General features: G+C 32.6%; 1 protein-coding gene across 1 annotated transcript in view; it reads left to right on the plus strand.

The window, feature by feature from the left end:
* The window catches only part of Adgrv1 (adhesion G protein-coupled receptor V1), a 583,921-nt gene that overhangs the window by 145,162 nt on the left and 425,332 nt on the right, over window positions 1–13,427 (plus strand). The window contains exons 35-42 of the mRNA XM_047556631.1: window positions 3,791–3,921; window positions 4,521–4,620; window positions 5,236–5,415; window positions 6,001–6,164; window positions 8,324–8,417; window positions 10,517–10,595; window positions 10,704–10,842; window positions 11,482–11,623. Coding sequence (XP_047412587.1) covers window positions 3,791–3,921; window positions 4,521–4,620; window positions 5,236–5,415; window positions 6,001–6,164; window positions 8,324–8,417; window positions 10,517–10,595; window positions 10,704–10,842; window positions 11,482–11,623 — 1,029 coding nt within the window. The remainder of the gene's footprint in view (window positions 1–3,790; window positions 3,922–4,520; window positions 4,621–5,235; window positions 5,416–6,000; window positions 6,165–8,323; window positions 8,418–10,516; window positions 10,596–10,703; window positions 10,843–11,481; window positions 11,624–13,427) is intronic.

Consider the following 13,427-nt stretch of genomic DNA (forward strand, 5'->3'; position numbering starts at 1 on the left):
TACCAGTCTATGAATATGTGTTTGATACAGGAAAGAAAACACTGAATTGTTTTTATTGCTTGCATAAGCACTCCTTAGATATTTTACATTTCAAATAAAAATGAAGAGTGATTTCTATTTTTTTATTTACTTTTTACCCCTTTTTTCTAAGCCATTTTCTAGAGCCTAAATTAATTTTATTTTTTCAAAATCATAATGAACTTAAGAATTCAGTATGTTTTGTATGTATTCTCTATAATATTACAACAAAAACTTCATAAAGAAATGTGTATTAAGACAAGTTTACTGAAGTGAACTAATGAAAACTTCATGGTGATAATTCAAGAATAACTGCTAAACAAATAGACTAAAAAAAATTGTGCTGTGTGGGCCCTCAACAATGTTAACATTGCTTCTGGCTAGTGTTGGAGCTTCATTTCTGTGATTAGATTTAAAATGTGGCTGATGCTGGACTTTGGGCTCTAGAATTCCATTTGTGATTTATGGGAAGGAATTGCTTTAGTGTGTAATGATGTATTGAATTCTGAGGAATCCTATTTCTATGTTTTGTCCTAAAGCAATTGGAGAGATGTGCAATGGTAAATATTACTCTTTTCAAATGTAATGGACAGAATTTAGAAATATGGGACAATGGATTTTACTGTGATTGCAAATGGTGCATAAATGTACTCTTTATAAACCTATATTAGATATTTCACTCACCCAGCTCAGCAGCATCATAATCATCATGTCATGTTCAATGGATTTAAAATTTTTCTTTTTTTGGAGACAGCATAAAGCTTTTTTACATAAAGATTTGGATAAGACATGTAATTCTTTTTAACAATACCAATATAGGAGTATTATATTAAATTAGTTTTTTAAAACTATGTTCCTGTTGACAGTCTGATTCAAATTATTTGTATTCCTGTAATATTTAACCCATTTTCTTTTCATTGTAGAGGCAATTAATTTGGGTGATATATATATATATGTGTGTGTGTGTGTGTGTGTGTGTATGTATATGTACATATGTATGTATATATATATCATGTATACATTTATTGACTAAGCTATTTTTCTGTATAGTTGCTATTTATCTTTATAAAAAGAATCTTGGTTTTTGGAATAAGTGGATGAAACACTCGGGGTTATTAAAATGCATTTTTAAGTTGTATTTTTTATCTGCATAAGGCTAGGTCTAGACACTATTTGATAGCTCTTCAGCCTGAAGGTTGAAATGTGGTGCCCACTCTGGGTGGACTGCGTGAATTACATATCAAGATGATTTTCAAGTAATGTGGTCAGACTGGTAGCTGAGGGTGCTCCTCAGGCTTTCATCCTTGGCAAAAACCAGGAGGCAGTGGACCACCTAGTAAAATGTTTGTTATGGGATAACTTGAACATATATGATCTTCAGGATTTTCCTCCTGTCCTTTGTCTTAGGTTTCAAAGACTAAGCACTTGTTTCTGAGTTTTTCTTTTTCCTATGACTGTTGGTTAACTCCTTGTTGCTAGAAAGTGGTCACCTGTGGTATAGCCAGTGCTTTCCCCCCAGAGGTATTTTAAATAGACCTGGCTTCGGGGAATCTCTCTTAATTGCTTAGAAAAATTTTCATACTCTTCTTATTGTTGACATGATGAACTTGTAATAGGCTTATAAGATTGTGTGTTCAGGAAATACTTGTTTACCTTTCATTTATCTAGGTGTGTGTGTGTGTGTGTGTGTGTGTGTGTGTGTGTGTGTGCACCATGTGTACCATGCTTCAAATTTTGTTTCTTGCAATGTTTTCTTGGAAATTACTTTTATGGCAACTTGTTAAATTTTTAGAAGTTAAATTTATTAAGTAGTGTTAGACTTTGAGTATTTTTCCACGTAGCAAGTTCGTGGGAAGATTTTTTTTCTTCCTTCAACATTTCACTTTTGTTTTAACATCAGAATGGAATGTTGACTTCCAAATCTTTATATATAAATTTCAGCCACAATTTTTATTAAACCCCCCTTCAACATGGATATTTATTGACCTACATTTTTTCTTGATTTGTATTTTCTTTGCACTTTTTGCATTTAATCAAACTATCATAATTTTATTTTTGAACTTCTACCAGATTTGTGATTCCTAAATATTTGGAAACCATGACTTCAGAAAACTTTTTGTTTGTGTTACCAGGCAACACTGCAGTTGAAACATTTTAACTTGAAGGATTTTCATATCCTTTTAGTAACAAACTATTTTTTCAACACAAACTTGCTCTATAAGAAGTTTGTGTGCTTTGCAATAGAGAAGATCCAGAGTTTGATATTAGTGTGTATATTTTGTTCAAATGAGTCATACAAATGTAAAAAATTTAAATGATATACTGGCAATTATGGCTGATTGTGCGATTTTTTTCTGTTATACCTAAACCTTTAGAAAATTTGATTCTTCACTTGTAGTTCCTGTGTGCTAAGGAAAAAAGAAAAAGGAAAAGTCAATATTTAGAGTACTAATGTTTGTACTGAAATACTTAAAATGAATTAAAAAAATTTTGTGATGCTTTTACCTTTTTCTATGTATTCTCTACTCTCCCCAAATAATTCCTTACATTAAATTTATGTTAAAATTTAATGTGAAAATTTTAGTTTTTTTAGTAATTAACATGAGTTTCTAAATTAATGAATCAATGATATTTTAATTAAGAAATTTCTATTAAAATATGTATTCAGTTTTATTATCTTTAGAAATATAAACTGTAGTAGTTTGATAAAATATTAGAAAAAGGTATTTATATTTTATTGTTGTATCTCTATGTATCCCTACTTCCCTTGTTCAAAAAATGTTGGAAGACGACTTATATACATCAAACCTATTTGGATAACTAAGTAAAAGTGACTTTTAAATGAGTATTTGTGAATTTCAATTATATGTCTGTGCTACAAAATTTGAATAAGGATGTGTTCTTTTAAACCTTTTAAGCATTGTTCTGTTTATCTTTTTGTAACAGTATTCTTTATTTTTCATTAGAATACATTAACCTGTATTTATAATCATATAAAACGAGTGAATTGAGTAGTTTTCAGCAAGTCAAATAGTCATCAGCTTAATTCCTAGCAACTTTCTTCCCACTTCTAGCACTTTGAAAAAAAAAGTTCTTCTGATTTTCTTGAGTTTTATATAATAATACATAGAGATAAAAACCAGGAATGGGAAGTATCTAAAATACTCAGTTATCAAAATGACTGTGACTTTGATGAAGTTACAGACATTGATATACAGATTTGACACCTTTCCTTTGTATTTCTTTTTATAAAACAAAATCATTGATGGTATATGTAAGTTAAAATCTTAAAGAAATGTGATTTTCAGGTATTTGCAAGCATTTTTATGCATGCATTGTGCAAAATCACATTGCATACCGGTGTAAGGAATTTGTTTCCTTTTGAGAAGTGAAGAAAGAATTTACTTGTGTTATAGTTTTGACCATGAGGACTTCATTATTTTCTTTGACTTACAGAACATTCATGTTCTGGTGCATGTTTTGAAGTGGATACTAGTTTGTGTTTCCCATTTTTAGCATGTGCTCTTGTAATTTTTACATACTAAATTTCTTGAAGTTCTACCTAATGAAAGTATTTTAGAAATGGGATCCCAGTGTTAATAAGCAATAAGCATGAATAAAGCTTCTAGAGAATTCGAACAGATCAGCTTTGTAATGTTCTTGGAAAAGTTGCTGCAATAGTTGCATGCTTGAGATTTGGGTTTTGTTGAGTTCAAATGTGAATGCTCATTTTTCCATTAAGCACTTATCAATGAGGACATTTCATTTGCAGGAGAAATGTTGCAATTTCTTGTGATAAGAACACCTCCTGGTCGAGGAAATGTTACTGTTGACTGGAAAATTATTGGACAAAATTTAGAATTCAATTTTGCTAACTTTACTGGACAACTCTTCTTTCCTGAGGTAATACCACAAAGAAATTTTCACCATAAATTTCTAGGATGAAACTGTGTATTTTGAGGAAAATGGGATAGAAAATCAACATCACTGTATTGCAGTTATTATCATTCTTTTTCACACCCATTGGTATGAATTCTTCTTTGATGATATGTTTATTCTTTTTCTCTTCGTTTCCACTCTTTTGAGGGTTAAGCCAAAGAGTCATTATCCTCCACTTGTGCACCGCAGTGTACTGCTGGTAACTGGCATCCTTGCAACACTGTTATCTTTTTTCCCTTGCTCCATTTTTTTCTAATCTCCAGTGCTATAGAAATCTCCCCAACTTACTGCCTTGTGTGAAGGTTTTAATAGTGCTACATTGCTTATTGGATAAGATTTACATTAATTAGCTCAACCTTCAGAATCTTTCACAGTTAGCTCCTTTCTGCTTTAAGCCTGGTTTCTCATGCCAATGCTTATTATTTAATTAATGTTTCTAAGTCACAGAAATCTTTGTTTAAATGAAAATATGTTTGGATGCATGATTTATTATGTCAATACAAGGAGGAGATAGTTTATGTTCAGTAATAAAACAGGGATGGATTTCTTCCTGTTTGACATAGGGGACAATGAATCAAACAATATTTGTACATTTGTTGGATGACAACATTCCTGAGGAAAAAGAAGTGTATCAAGTCATTCTGTATGATGTCAGGACACAAGGTAATTCAGAATTCAGTTTTGAACCTTTTCTGGTATTTTCAGAAAAGAAACAGTATTGCTCTCTGTTTTTAACAATAAATATTAATTTAAAAAATGTTACTTTAAACATTGTTCCTTAGAAATGTTAGATCCAAAAACACTAACACAGGATAGGAATACTTCTTTGTGGACTAAGGAAAAAAACTCTAAAAAATTTTACTAAATAGTTAATTAGGGAATAAAATACATTTCCAAGGGTAGAAAATTTTGAAATTAATTTTATGCCAACAAACCAATTTGGATTTTAGACCAATTACAGTTTATGGACAATTTAAATTTAGTCATTTTTAAGCAGACATCTAGGTACTTAGATTCTACTCAATTGCTGTAATTCAGATAACAAATACAGTCCATAATGACAATAATAGACTAAGGGAAAAGTTTCATGATTTGCTCTCTGGAAGGAAAAGGGAATGTAGGCTCTTTGTCACCTGGACATTTCTGTAGAGACGTGAGAAAGGAGAGCCCTTTCTGGTGACTTTAAGACGCTTTAGAGAGTGGGGATATATTTTACATACTTAGATGTTAATGCCAAATTGCTGTTAGGTTTCCTGATGGGGTCCCTGATGTTTTCAGGAGTTCCACCAGCAGGAATTGCTCTGCTTGATACTCAAGGATACGCAGCTGTCTTGACGGTGGAAGCCAGTGATGAACCTCATGGAGTTTTAAATTTTGCTCTTTCATCAAGATTCATCTTACTGCAGGAGGCTAATGTGACGATTCAGCTCTTCATCAATAGAGAATTCGGGTCTCTAGGTTTGTGTTGCTCTAGAATGAGTGGGGTTTCTGGCAAGGGCTTTCTAAGTATGCTACTTGTGTGGATAAAGCCATTACTAAACTAAATAAGGGAAGGAAAAATTAATGTTTATTAGCTCAGGACAGTACTTTATAACTTCTTTAGTTTTGAAAAGATTCCAAGGGAATTATCTATTTGCACAGAAATGATGTGTAACAAATCTCAGCAGCATGTGGTAGGAGGTGGTGTGTGGGTCTGCTGATAATTCCAGGCTTGGCTGTGCTGGCTTTTCTCCATGTTTGTTATTGTTCTCCTGGGCAAGTAGAAGCACAAGAAAGCAAGTGAAAACCCAAGGTCTAGGCTCATGACTAGCGCATCATCACTCTTGATAGAGTCATACAAACTCAGTGTCCTGAGGCAGGTACATATGTCTTACCAGAAAGGACCATTGCTGGTCCTCACCTGGTAAAGAAATAGGAAAGGCTGAGGAATTGAGGCCAACAATAGAAGCTACTGCGGTTGCTAAAGGAAAGGCAGAGTCCACAATGAGATTTATTTTAAAAGTTTAAATAACTATAAAATCTTTTTGCAACCAATTCAATTAGGAGCTATCAATGTTACATATGCCACGGTTCCTGGAATGCTGAGTCTGAAGAATCGAACCGAGGGAAACCTTGCAGAACCAGAAGTTGATTTTGTCCCGGTAATTGGCTTTCTGATTTTAGAAGAAGGGGAAACAGCAGCAGCCATCAATATCACTATACTTGAGGTAAATCTCTTTTGTTATTTTCCTGTTATTAAACCTGAAGTAACCCCAAAGTAGACCTTGGGAGAATATCCTATCTAAAACATATTAATACCTCCAAGAAGAGAATTCTAACCTACCTATAGGAGTCCAAGAGAGCAAGCAAAAACATGTAAGCCTTTTTAAGGTAACAAACTTCATAAAGGCTAAAATTATGTGATAATTTTTAATTTGCTCTATATTTCTTGAAATTTCTTGAATTCATTTCTGATCCATTCCCTCTCTTGGTTCCTTTAAATCAGCTTATTACTTTTCATGATTTTTTTTTTCTAAATCACACAGGAGTGTCTACTCCTGTTTAGATGGACTATCCTGTTTTTGTGTTTTTGCTTATAAAACATTTTGTGAAAAAGAGAATTTCCACAGGGCAGCTCCCTGTAAGAAGGCATGGCTTTAAAGGTTCCAAAGGAGCATTTTGATTACTCCAAACAATTTATTGGACCAGCAAATCCATGTAGGTGACAGTCTTTGTGGGCAGAACCTGTTAAATTGGAGAAGCAGGAATCTCACTAGGTACTGATAGCATAAAATGTGATTATGGTCAAGCTTAAAGTAAACATTGGTGACCAAAACTGTACTTTAAATGATTTTTCATATTGTGAACTCCCATGCTGTTTTAGGGCTGTGTTTCAGCTACTAAAATACACTTTTAAGAGGTTTATAAAATTATAGGGGAGAATGAATATTGCATTTGAAAAACATTTTTCAATTACTATGCATTTTGGGGATTTCATTTTTAAAAACTTTTATTGTCTCAGTATCTTTTATTTTTATGAATTTTAAGTAGTACAAGGGAGGCTGATACAGGAGGATCAGGAGTTCAAAGCCAGCCTCAGCAATGGTAGGCACTAAGCAACTCAGTGAGACTCTAAATAAAATACAAAGTAGGGTGGGGATGTGACTCAGTGGTTGAGCACCTCTGAGTTCAATCCCTAGTAACCCCCCACCAAAAAAATAAAGAAAGAAAGAAAGTAGTATAAGCTATCCACCATCTGAAGTGAGTAGCTCTTACTTTGTTGATTTCTGTGGCACTATGAGCTAAGGTAACATTATGAGACTGCCAAATCCATAAAATAAAAGGTAATATTATATCAGAGTGTAGCAGGTAACCCAGGATTTGACAAAACTCACAGGAAAGTCATCTTTCAAATGTTTCATCTGTTAATGTAACTGAATTTAAATAAGTGGATTATTCCTTAGTTACATTAGTTTTGAAAACAGAAAATAAATAGCCATTCTTTTTTTTTTCCCCTACAATTCAAGATTTTAAACATGGGTTTTCAGTTTCACTTTTCTTTCTCCTAGCTCTTTGCAACCCTTTCTGTTTTCTGAATAACACTAGATTAAAACACTGCAGGTCTGATAAACAAAAGCAATAGTTACACAGAGAATGTGTAACTATTGGTGACTTGCTGGTCACTCCTGATATGGGTTTTGCTGATCTTTACTTTTGGGGTACCTGCTTAGTTTTTCTTTGCTATTATGTAGTCTAGTGATTAACAATTATAACTATCATTTAAAAAGTATTATCTGTAGATCATGTAGTCCACAAATATTATTTTAAATTATTATTACAATCCCACCCCAAAGTAGCTATTATTTCTTACATTATAAAGATGGTCTAATTGGAGCTCTGAAATTTAAGAAACTCACCTATAATTATGGAATTTGAAAGTAGGTCTCCTTGACTGCAACATATATATATATATATATATATATATATGTAATATATGTTTTATATATATTATGGTATCATTCTATTCATCATTAAAATATTGGATATTATAGAAATGTAAAATCTTTTGTTCATATTGTATTTAAAATAACTAGGTTTATATATTTTTATAATTGGTTTGTGTATTATATAAGTCTAGGATAAAAATATATTATTTAAAGTGGTTTCATATTGTTCAACCTAGTAACTTGTTATATAGCCAGGTATGAGCTTAAAACTTCTATGTTTATTTTTTTCCATTTAAATATTTTCTAATGCGTTTGTATTTTTATATTTTCTATATACCATTTATGCATATATATTTCTAAGGCAACTTACAAAACAGCTTCTGATGGGTAATTCCTTTGAAAGCATAATTAAAGGAATTTAATGGGTGTAATTTTTGCAGGATGATATACCTGAACTAGAAGAATATTTCCTGGTGAATTTAACCTATGTGGAACTTATCATGGCCCCTTTAACTTCATTTCCTCCAAGATTAGGTATGATGGGTCTTTCTGTTTGCTTATTTCATTTTACTCACCTCCAGTGAAGTAAAGTAACTTAATTTTTAATCAGAAGTGTGTTTGTTCATTTTAACTATGTGGGAAAATATGATGGGCTTTTACATTTATCTTAATTTAAAGAGCAACATTATTGTGGTTTTATACATTGGACAATATAAAGACATTAAGAATTATTATGTTGTGCTCTTTAAATTTTACAACTATTTTATAAGCAAATTTGTAATCCTCAAAATAGAATTAGTTCTTGGGAAAGCATTTTCCTTTCATGTTTTTAAACATTTAATTAACTTATTTTCATTAGCTCTCCCAACCATCAAGTGATTTTCTTTTCTTTTCAGTTAAGGAGATCTTTTGTTTGTTTGTTGTGTTCTCTGAATCTTTTTTGACCTTTGATCTTTTTCTTTTCATGCTTTTAGAAAAGACTCAGTTAATTCATTACAGATTGAAAGGTAAAATTTGAATTTTGGTATGGATATATGTAGATTCTTTTAAAAAGATATCTTCCCATGTTTGAGCAAAAACTCTTGTTTATAGTTTGGATGTTTAGTATTAAGAATATTTGTCTGAAGCCTGTGTGTGTGATGGTCCCCTAGGGGATGGGGGTGAGTAGCACAGAAGGTGGCCTACCCCGTGACCCCATCCTGAGGGTAGAAGGTATATTGCACAGAGAGGACATTAACCTGGTGAAAGAGTAGAAGCATGGGTAAGCTCAGTGACCTGAGAAACAGCATTCCTCATTCACATTTGAGGGTTACTGTGATGCTTGAAAATACTGAAAGGAATTAATCAGTTTCCTACATATTATTGTTTGACAGATTTAAAATCTTTTGCAAAAGAAATAAGAGTGCAATGACTAGGCTGATTACATGATAAATATTGTTCATACTAAGAAAAAGAATAAAATACTTCCTGCTTCTGTGATAATCATATTAGAGGCAGTTTGAGCAGCTGACTTCTATTCAGTGCTTTATGATGCTCCTGTTTCATATGTTTGTAATGATACACTGCCATTGCTTACATCTCCCCATTTTATAGATGAGGGGACTGAGGCTGAGAGAAACTAAATAATATGTCCAAAATCACACAGCTGGGAAATGGCAGAACTGGGACAGTCTGATGGGTACAAATCCTGGTTTTATATTCTCTCCTGGTCAGTATTGCTCTCTTCAATCTAGAGAGACTTGCACATGCCCTATTCCTTTCTCTGTCTGTGCTGCTGTCATAAGTAATCTAGACTAAGGAAAAGGACAAATATTAAAACACAAACAAGGAGCTGGACTTGTGGCTCAGTGGTAGAGCCCTTGCCTGGCATGTGTGAGGGTCTGGGTTCGATACTCAGCACCACATATAAATATATAAAAGATCCACTGACAACTAAAAAATATTTTAAAAAAACACAAACATGAGTAACAGGGTTAGTTAATATTTCGAGACTGAATAGCAGGTATTAGTAACATACTAAGCTTGGCGAACAGAATACAAAATAAAAATAAGATATTCACTTCAATATCAGTCCCTTTTTTAATTCTGTGAAACCCTTTTTTAATAGAAACTCCACCTTTCTTGCCTGTCTGGTTTGTGTATCTATGTCCCTGTGTCTCTTTTCCAGACCTGTATTTGTCTCTGCGCCACTACCTGCCTGCCGTTCTCTTCCCATTTCTTTGACTTCTTTTTTTCTGCCCTCACTACATCTTCCAACTATCCCCATTTTCTTTCCCATCTTACAGAACAGAGGTACCAATTTTTAAAATTTTATTTAAATTATGGGAAAAACTCTATAACCTTATTTGTTGCTTATTACTTTATATTGTTCATATTGATTAAAGTTTTATGAGTCAGTGGCTCATGTTAGCAAAGTGATCTTTTTCAGTGTTATTAGCATTGGTACCTTTGTATTCTTAAAATCTTTTGAGTAGTATCAGCAATATTCACATTAGGAATTATATAATCTCACAGGGACTATCTTTAAATTTTATATCAAGCATAATGAAACTTTAAAGTTTAATAATAAAACTTTATATAAAATTTATAGTAATAAATTTGTGTTTATTTAAACGTGTCTACATTTTTTTCAGATTCAGAAGGCTTGACTGCACAAATCATTATTGACGCCAATGACGGTGCCCGAGGGGTGATCGAATGGCAGCGCAGCAGGTGATCCCAAGGCTCTGAGAGCCCTTTTCTGAGCTTCAGATCCTTTACCATCTACCAAACAGAAGAAAAATAAATGTACTCCTGTACTTTCTCTTTCCGTTCTTACAGATTTGTAGTAAATGAAACCCATGGAAGTGTAACATTGGTAGCACAGAGGAGCGGAGAGGCCCTTGGCCAGGTTTCCTTGTTTGTGTACGCCCAGAATTTGGAAGCGCAACTGGGGCTGGATTACATATTTAACCCAGTGGTAGGTCTTAACATCTATCACTGATGACCTTTATGCATTATTGTATAATCACCGTTCCCTAAGAATTATAGTGATTTAAGTCCTGCATAAAGTAATACATTGTTATTTAACTATATATGTTATATAACCTATCCCACAGTAAATTAGAACAGATTTCCATATGCAAAATAATTTCACTAGTTTTGTAAGTAATATACATTGAATCTTAGTCATTGCAAAGATTATTCTGTATGGATTAACTGTTATATTGTAACAGGCAACATTCTTGGAGGATACAGATCTTGTGTTAAAGAATTCATATCATTAGATGACCTTCTCAAAGTGTTTATCTTCTTGAAAGTTTTATACTCTATTTTATTTCATTGTTTTCAACTTATGAATTACATGGTTTTTAAAAACTTTTTGTCTCTTCATAAATTTCTTTCCCTAATCAAGTGTTCACTTTCTTCTTTTCCTCTGTAAATTTTATTTTCAAATAAAACATTGTCAATTTAAATGAAAAGACCATGCAAACAAGGAAAATAATTCCCTCTAAAATAGTTTATTATTTGCTTTCACAACTATATTGTTTTGTCCCAAACATTTTGTGAAAAAAGTCTTTTTAAAATTGATACTATTCCTTTTTAACTTTTTGACCAGATTCTTCATTTTGCTGATGCAGAAAGGCATAAAAATATAGAAATCATGATTCTTGATGATGACATTCCAGAAGGAGATGAAAAATTTCAGCTCATTTTAACAAATCCTTCTCCTGGACTAGAACTGGGGCAGCATACAATAGGTAATTGATAATTTCTTCTCCACAGTCACCTCTCCCTCATGCTGGTTTCCCTAATATGGGGAAAAAAGGGATTAGATAGACTTGATGATTTCTGTACTTAAAATAAAAAACATTTTAAATTAGGCATTTTGAAAAATTCTTGTGTCAGTGTAATAGTGCTTCTAGTCTGTTTTTGTATATGTATATTTGTGTAAAGAACAAAAAAAGTAAGTTGGTACTAAGGATACTATTAAATCATTTCTTTATTATAATTTTATATAATATGTAGATGATTCATTTAACATGTAGATTAATTTAATCTGTAGAATTTAATGTGTAGATTAAATTTCATTTAATTTGCAGTCAAATTTCTTTGAAATTTAACTTCTGCTCTGGTTTCCTGTTTATCAGAAGGGGTTACAAAGGTGGTTCTTTCGGTGCCATGTAACTGCCATAGCATTTCTGCATAGAGTGAGATGCCCTTATGTCACAGAGTTTACAAAGCCATAATTCTTTAGTTGAAACAGTTTGTCATTGTCACTAAAAGTCATCCTGTTTCACTTCCTATTAACTATTAGCAAAGTTTAGCAAAGTTTAAACAAAATTATAAAGATTTTGCTGAATACCTCATGAACACATGGAACTTTGGTTGAGAGGGCTATTAAGAAGTTACGTCCAAGGCCTGGAGTAATTCAGTGGTGGAGTGTGTGCTTAGCGTGGGTGAGCCCTTGGTCTCAACCATGAAAAGTCCCTTCAACTCCTTCAGATGATAGATGGCCCAACCCCATTGAGAGTTGACTTCAACCTCCTGTTTCAGCTAGCATTCTTTGGGATTTCAAGTTAATTAACCTCGGTATTCTTAAATTTTGCCCTTCATATGAAAGAATCTGATTTATAGTGAACATGAAAAAATTTTGGCTAATCAAAGACAAATTTTTAGTTTTATTGTACTATTGATAAAATAAATTGATATTTTGAAGTCCTTGGAAACCTTTTTTGAAGATGTGACTGTTGTTTCAAATTCAAAGAGAAGGAAATGATTTTCTCATAGAGCATAGTGAGTCACATATAATGGACTGTAGCAGTGGACAGTATGTGTTGGTTAAGAATTGTGTATGTGTAAGCAGTGGAAAACTCAATTCAAATGAATTTAAACAAAGATAATTTACTTGTATATTTAATCTGATGGTTCAGGGCTTTAGATGAAACAAGACTAGGACTTATGTCTCCAAAGACCCTGTTTTCTTTCTCTTCTCCTTGCTTATTAACTTCATCCCAAGGCTAATGCTACTCATTTTTACAAGAAGGTAGTCAGCAACATCCACATAACAGGAAAGAGAGGATATTCAAATTCCTTAAGAAAGAAAAGCTTTCTTAAAATGTCTTGGTATAATTCTGATTGAAATTATGCAGGTTGCAGGCCCACTACTATGAGTAGGAGGAAGGAGTACATGAGTGGGCTCTGTCAAGTTGAATTTAGAATTGTAATTTTCCTTTTTTAAATATAAGTATCATGGATATAAATCTTATGTGGAAAATCAAGATTCTGTATTGAGTGGAAGAACATCCAGTCAGCTGCCTTCCATGTTACTACATTCCAAAGTGTTCATGTAGCATGTTTCTCCATATCTTCACTAAAAATTTCTTCGGTCTTTGAGTTTCTTCTATCAATTCCAATGAATGAAATATATGTGCTTGTATTGTGTATTATTGCACATTTTTTCCTTCATTTTTTTTAATTAGTGAGTTTGACACTGATTGTTTTCTCTATTTAGGATTCTTTTGTTTATATCCCTTGTGCACTTTCCTGTGTCTTATGTTGCTG

Source organism: Sciurus carolinensis, chromosome 6 (assembly GCF_902686445.1).
Source record: "Sciurus carolinensis chromosome 6, mSciCar1.2, whole genome shotgun sequence".
NCBI classification, from domain to species: Eukaryota; Metazoa; Chordata; class Mammalia; order Rodentia; family Sciuridae; genus Sciurus; species Sciurus carolinensis.